The 8143-nt window shown below is 30.9% G+C and overlaps 1 protein-coding gene across 6 annotated transcripts in view; it reads left to right on the forward strand.

The window, feature by feature from the left end:
* The window catches only part of LOC111687560 (hemicentin-2), a 419747-nt gene that overhangs the window by 210833 nt on the left and 200771 nt on the right, over positions 1 to 8143 (forward strand). For all 6 annotated transcript variants that reach the window (XM_046956663.1, XM_046956676.1, XM_046956672.1 and 3 more), the window contains exon 3: positions 7581 to 7925. In XM_046956663.1, the coding sequence (XP_046812619.1) occupies positions 7581 to 7925 (345 nt within the window). The remainder of the gene's footprint in view (positions 1 to 7580; positions 7926 to 8143) is intronic.

Here is an 8143-nt window from a genome sequence, read left to right on the forward strand (position 1 = left end):
ATCCTCATAAAATTTTATAGAGAGATTTCGGTTGCTATAGAAGGGATAGAGATATTAGCTACACAGAAAGTAGGGCGCTAGGGTCAATTATAGACCGATCCACATAAAATTTGACATAAAGGTTTTGGTTCCTAATTTCAAATGGTCAAATTTCTTCGCTATATTCGTATTTTTACGCCCATAATTAACGTTAATGTCGTTTTCTGAAGGGGCTCTTATGTGGGGGGAAGGGTCAATTATGGACCGATCCACATAAAATTTGGTAAATTTTGACTTGTATAAATCTTACTTCTGTGTAATTTCATTGTTATAATCATATTTTTGAGCCAGTAATGAGCATTAAAGAAAGTTTATGGGAAGACTTTTTATGGGGGGTAGGGTCAATTATGGACCGATCCACATAAAATTTCATAAAGATTTTTTGGCCTGTAAGACACTTACTTATATCAAATTTCATCGCTATATTCGTTTGTTTAAGTAATGAGCTTAGGGGACCTTATATGGGGGGTCAATTATGGGCCGATCCACATAAAAGTTTTAGCGTAAGAAACTTACTGTTAAATTTAATCGCTATACTTGTATTTTTAACCCAGTAATGAGCGTTAAAGTCATTTTCTGAAGGGGACCTTATATGGGGGGTAGGGCCAATTATGGACCGATATACATAAAATTTGATTGAGAGATATTGACTTGCATGAAACTTATGTGTGTCGAATTACATAGCTATACTTGTATTTTTAAGCCAGTAATGAGCGTTAAAGTCATTTTCTGAAGGGGACCTTATATGGGGGGTAGGGTCAATTATGGACCGATTCACATAAAATTTCATAGAAATGTTTTGGCTAGTAAGAAACTTACTTATGTCAAATTTCATCGCTATACTTGTATTTTTAAGCGAGTAATGAGCGTTAAAGTCATTTTCTGAAGGGGACCTTATATGGGGGGGTAGGGTCAATTATGGACCGATCCACATAAAATTTCATAGAGAGGTTTTGGCTAGTAAGAGAGGTTTTGGCTAGTAAGAAACTTACTTATGTCAAATTTCATCGCTATACTTTTATTTTTAAGAGCGTAATGAGCGTTAAACTCATTTTCTGAAGGGGACCTTATATGGGGGGTAGGGTCAATTATAGACCGATATACGTAAAATTTGGTTGAGAGATATTGGCTTGCATGAAACTTTATATGTGTCGAATTTCATAGCTGTATTCCCATTTTTAAGCCAGTAATAAGCTTTTTAGTCATTTTCTAAGGGGGGCCTTATATGGGGGGGTAGGGCCAATTATTGTCCTATGTCCGCCATAATGCAGAATTATTTTGCAGACATCAAAAAACTGACCTATGCGAAATTTTGTGGTATTTGCTTCATAAAAAACTAGTTTGTGAACATTTGAAGCTATTTATACAGTATTCCGGGGGGTACATTTGTATGGGGGCTATGTGAAATCGTTGACCGATTTTGCCTATTTTCAATACCAAACATTTCTGATTAATAAAATATATTTTGGGAAAATTTCATCTCAATATCTCTTATTTTGTGGACGCTATCGTGCCAACAACAGACAGACGGACGGACATGGCTAGATCGTCTTAGAATCTTACGAGGTCCCAGAATATATATACTTTATGGGGTCTTAGAGCAATATTTCGATGTGTTACACACGGAATGACAAAATCAATATACCCCCCATCTTTTTTGATGATGGGTATAAAAATATTAAAATTTTTATCTGATACATATACATATATATTTTTATAATCTGAATCTTTAATTTAATCTTGATTAGGGAGGCGGAGCTCCCTTTATGTACTCTAGTATATATTAATACGCAAAGCCAAAACGATTGGGAACATTTTCCGGCTCTATCACTTGACCGATTTTCTTGATTATTTTTTGTTTAATACAGATTGGCGAGCCTCACTGCAGAATCTATATATGATCGAAATCGGTTCAGTATTTTCGGAAATATAAGCGTTTAAAGTTTCTACCAATACACAATCACACAAACATGTGCTTGAATTAAAAAATAGAAAACAAAATAAGAATGCGAAACCACAACACTGCATTTTTTCACTTTAGAAAAAAGAGAGGAGAGTGTGAAAACTGGTTACTTCTCTGTTGATGTTTTCTTTTTCTATTTGGCAGTGATAGTTTTGTTGTTGTTTTTAATACGATTTTTTATAATATTTTGAAAATAATATTTTATTTTTTTTGCTAAATTGTGAATGTAATAATAATATGTATTGAGATGTGTAATACAAAAGGATGTTGGTGTTTGACCTGGGAAAACATTGGTGGGACAATAATTCTACATAAATGTTAGTTTTTATGGATTTTAGGGATTTTAATGATGACCAAAAACATAAGTAGGAAAGTTTAGTTGGACATGTCGGGACATAATTCACCGTAATAAATAAATCAGTATATCGCTAATATGCATGTTTATCACTGTGAGGATTTGAAAGGAAGACTCTTTTGTGTTATTCTAACCAATTAGAAAAAAGCCGGGTTAAGAAATATTAGTGTAAAGTGAAAACTGTAGTTTGTATGGTTATATGTACATAGGTATGTATGTTTTATAAAAATAGAAAAAAGATGAAACTGGTCAAATACAAATCATGTTTTCTGGGTTAATAGCAGCCCATTTGGTTTAGTATTTACTCTTAAAGCTCTTTGCTTAAAGGCCTATAGTAGTACAAATTCATAGAATATCTACTATTAAATACGATTAAAATACATTAAAACTTATTTTTTAAGAAGTCTTTGTCGAGTGTTATATGGGAGATTTTATACAATATTAACATGAAGGATGGACATATTATACTTAAGACAACAAAATAAAAGGTATTTATTTCTGATAAAGATAATATATATCTGTTGGAAAATATCATTCCGATCTAAAATTTTATTTATTTAATAAAAATATTTATTTAATTAAAAACACATAATTATTTAAAACATCCGATTTTAAAAATTAGAAGTGGTTTTATTCCAAAAAAGTCATTTAAAAACGGACATAATTCCACTTTCGATCGGGATGGAATCCTGTTATAGTTCTTATAGCATTAATTGCAAAATTTAATGACTTCAGAAGTAATGAATTTAGAATCAAATAAAAAAGATGAATAACCTATGTTAAAATCATATTTAGGGGAAACATGCTGATTTTAACATTAGCGTGTCATTCGCGAGCATGGGTTCATTTTTGGAATAATAGCATGTCATAACCATTGAACATTCCATGATTCTCACGCAAATTTTCATTTGTGAACTATATTTTAAAATGCATTAAAATCCGTTAAGCATTCAGCCAACTTGGCATTTTCTTTTCTTATTTATCAAGATGTTAAAATGGACTTAATATTACTAATTTTAACAAATATTAAATACAAAAATCTAATAAAATTAATGGTATTTTCAATATTTATTATATGAAATGCATGTTTTTTTTGCATCCTAAGAGAATACCAAATTATAGTGAATTTTACAATTCCGATAACAGAATTTGACATAAGTGAATTGGGTGCAATTTTTCATGACTTCACTTATGACAAATTTATAAGAATTTTGGCATGTATATAAAATGCATTAACTAGAATACGTACAAAAGAAATCATGAACATATCCATTCTTGTTGAACAACTTCAACATTTTGTTGCTGGGTATGTATGTAATTTTTCCTTCAATGGTTCCGGTCGAATTTCGACCGTGGGGCGAACTCTAGTTTATTTTAATTTATAAACATCTCTGGAAATATTATAATTAAGTACCCAAAAAACAAGAATTTTTTTCGAGTGATTGTTAAAAAATAATGGGATTTTTAATAAAGATGAATAAACAATATAAACTCCTAAACAAATGTAATACCCGCTACTGTTAGTGCGTGACATACAGGTCTATTTGCAACATTATCCTGTAAATATTTTCAATTAGTTTACAATTAAATGAGCGCAAAATTCTTAAAGGATATTTTTATACACCTAACGATCTACTATTTGTTTAATTTATTAAAATCTTCAATTATTTCTTTACTTTTATATACACGGAGTATATGCACATATACCTTTAAGGTTTATTTTGTAATTAAAATTGCAAATTAATGCATTTTCGAAGGCGATGTTCAAAAATTGCGTTGACATTTTTTCCAATCCTATCCATAATTTTAAAGTTTTTTTTGCAATTTCTAAACCAGTAAACTGTAAAGTAGTATTTATAAACATTTCCCTTCAGTACAAAAAGTGCCAATTTGCACCTTTCACTAGTTTTATTACCGCATCTTCAAATACTTAGTTACCTGTGGTCGATATTTTGCCTAAACGTAAACTACATTTCACCATTGTAATCAGTAGTTCACATTTGATAAATTTTAGCATGATGTCACATGTAGTGCTTAAAATCACAACATGGCGCATTTCTGACGAAATGTAATGCTGAAAGTGTCCGTTTGCATTAAATAACGCAGAAAATACAAATAATGTTACAAAAATTACATGCTATTCATAACAACAAATTAGAGCTTTGTCCGAACAAGACATCAGTAGCTCAGTGGAAAGGTCTTCTGACTACAAATTGAAAGGCACCGAGTTCGAACCCTGTCTGAGAATTAATTTTTTCATTTTATTTCTTAATTTTTGTTGGAGAATTTGAACTATTGATATTAATAGAAACATGTTATGCATAAGGTGTCAATCGACCACTCGCAATGACATCCCCATGTTAAATTCAGTAATTAACATTGCTAGTGGATTGAAAATTCACTTAGTGGATGTTGATATTGCCGTTGTCGAACTAGTTCGTCATACTGCAGGGTTCTTTCAGTGAATGGAATGCACAAACACAAAATGAAGTGGTGTTAGTGTCAGAAGAAAATTTTATGCTCTTCAGTACGAAAAGTGCCAATTTGCACCTTTCACTAGTTTTATTACCGCATTTTCAACTAACTAGTTACCTGTGGTAAACAAAGTTGTCGATATTTTGCCTTAACGTATAATACATTTCACCATTGCAATCATTTAATACAAAATCTTGTCATTAAATAAGTAAACATTCGTAAAATAACAATAATGGTCGATATGTGGTATTCTAAATTTTATTATTCCCTACACCAAATATATCCTGTGTTTGTTCTGATGTTTGTAACATACAAAAATATTCGTCCTTTACCCACCTTAAAGTATACCAATCGGCATAGAATCGTTTTCTTAGTCGATTCGTCCGTCCGTCTGGCATGTAAACCTTGTGCGCAAGGTAAATGTCGCAATTTTTATGATAATTGGATGAAATTTGGCAGTCAATTTTTTTTTTGGCGCAACGACGAAGCCTATTGAAACTAGACCCCTATGAGCTTTTGGGCTCATAATTAAGGTTAATGTTCTAGTATGTCAGTGTATTTTGGCCATTATTAAATTTAGACAGACTACTCACACGCACAGAAAACATAATTCAGTTTCATTTGAGCTGTCATAGAAGAAACTTCTGTCGAGAAACGTATATTGTATATATAAGTATATTAATGAAGGGATGGATAATTTTTATTGTTGTACCTTTTTAACGTCTTCACTACATATTAAGAAGTTTTTAGAATTATTAAATTTTTAAAACGTTTTTTTCAAATGTTTAATGTAATTTTGTTAAATCTTTACCTTCAATATGTATATATTTAATTAAAAATATAGTTGAAAAGCTCAAATTTGTGTTTTCGTATACATATATTATAATATTTAAAAAAAATGTGCAAAACAAGGCAAACAAATTTTGCTACTTTTAAACTAAAAAAATATTAGTTTTGTGTTATATTAATATTATTTCTAAATCTCAGTTTTCCATATATGCATTTTTGTGGAGATGAGAGTACAATGATTTTTCATTTCTTGTTTTTTTTTCGCTCTTTAACTTATACAAGTGCAAAATGTAATAGTATACCCAGCAGTTCTACGGGACAGTCCCGAACTGACCACTTAACCTACCACCTAGGTGACTAACCATTTTAACATGGGCTAGTCCTACGAGGAAGTCAGATAGTGACGATTTTTGGAGCCAAGAGTTGGTGGGATATTAATGGAAATAAAGGTTAAAAATTTCAAGTATAGAATACTATGGGACAATAATGTGACGATTGACCCAAAAGATCTAAATTTAAGTCAACTAGATGGTGGCATATTAGTAGAAAGTAATAATCATTTCTCCAAATGATGGGTAAAATAAATACTTTGGGAAGTACAACAAAAAAAAAAACAAGTTTTTGGTTTTGTTTCTGTTTTACTCACGACAAAGGTCAAAACAAAACAATTGCAAACGTTTCGTTTAGTTTATTTTTGTACTCTACTAATAACACTGCCAACTTACAAATTAAGTTTTGCAATATTGACAGTTTGACAACGTTTAAAAAAATTTTTTTGAGTTCAGACGATTGTTAGATATTTTCTGAACATTTTACTGACAACGTTGTAAGATCTGACAACCGTGTATCTCGGCTTTTAGATAACTAAATCGAAAATAATTTCGCGTTAGATATTTTCTGAATATTTTACTGACAAAGTTGTAAGATCTGACAACCGTGTATCTCGGCTTTTAGATAACTAAATCGTTTTCAAGCTCAAAATTCCCAATTTTTGATACCAGTTTTGTTCCAACTTTCGCAACTTTGCTAAGACATATTTCTGACATTTAAGAATGCTAAATCGAAAATATTTTCGCATTAAAATAGATAAAAATAAGTTTTTATACACAAAAGTACCAATTTTTCCCGTTTTTCGTCTTAAAGTTATATGCCCGTCCCGGGAATATGGACAGGAAAGAACCTTACATAACTTAGGAATGGTATATATTCCAGGAAAAAGTGGAGCTTTGGAAATCCGCGATCTTATGGAAACTCGATTAAAGGAATACAATATCACCTTTGAAAACCACATAGTCGCAACAAAAACCGACTGACCAAATGTTATGAAAAAATTTTCAGACAAAGCCCAGTTGATGGTGTATTTTGCCTTAACCACGCATTACATTTAGCAGTCGTTGATGTTCTGTATAAAAAAACTGAAGTGGAACTAGTATCTGCCGATCTGGAATTGAGCGACAGTAATGAATTTGAAGATGAATTGGAAGACGACTCTGAATATTATGTTTTCGTAATCAATACTAATTACAAATTGGTATTAGAACAACAAAAAATTGTGTGTTACAAAACTATGTATTGGCCGAATATAATAAGGAAATCTGCCTTGTATTGGATATAGTAACTAGATGGAATTCTCTAGTTCCATGATTGAAAAAATTTTGCTTTTAAAAAATGCAACAAAGAAAAGTTTTGGAAATGGGAGACCTATGGATAGAATCCAATATAAATAATTTTTATAAATTAACGAATTTAAATATAAAACAAGTATGAATGTATATATGATACCCTACACCAGTCAGTATGTTAAAAATGAGGATTATTTAAAAAAGCATTTGATTGGTTTTTATCTATATTCCAGAATATTTTTACAAATTCTTTTGCAAAAAAACGAGATTTTTTACAAGAGTCATAATAAATATATAATTAAAATTTAATAGTTTGACTTACATTTATTTTCTTTAGGTATGGATTCTCAACAACAGAGTCAGCAGACCCAGCGTCCATATTTCGACGACATTAATTCTAGAAATGTGACAACAGTAGCCGATGAAACAGCTATTTTAAAATGCCGCGTTAAAAATAAAGGAAATAGAACCGTATCTTGGATGCGTAAAAGAGATTTACACATATTAACTACAAATATATACACATATACAGGCGATCAACGTTTTTCTGTTATCCATCCGCCAGGCAGCGATGACTGGGACTTGAAAATTGAATATGCACAACAACGTGATAGCGGTATTTATGAATGTCAAGTAAACACAGAGCCAAAAATCAATTTAGCTGTTATGCTTGATGTTACAGGTATGGAAATAAATTTAATATCGTTTATTCAAATGCCCTACACTTAAAAAACTCTATAAAATGTAATATACGTATCGCTCATTTACTGCAAGACCGACATAATCCAAACAACGTCGTTTCGATGAAAACGGCTTTCAATGTCGAAATTTGAAATTTAACTATTTTTTTAATAACATTATAACGTAACATTAAAAAAATTAACCAGATTCATATAGAAG

This window comes from Lucilia cuprina, chromosome X (genome assembly GCF_022045245.1).
Source record: "Lucilia cuprina isolate Lc7/37 chromosome X, ASM2204524v1, whole genome shotgun sequence".
Lineage (NCBI taxonomy): Eukaryota > Metazoa > Arthropoda > Insecta > Diptera > Calliphoridae > Lucilia > Lucilia cuprina.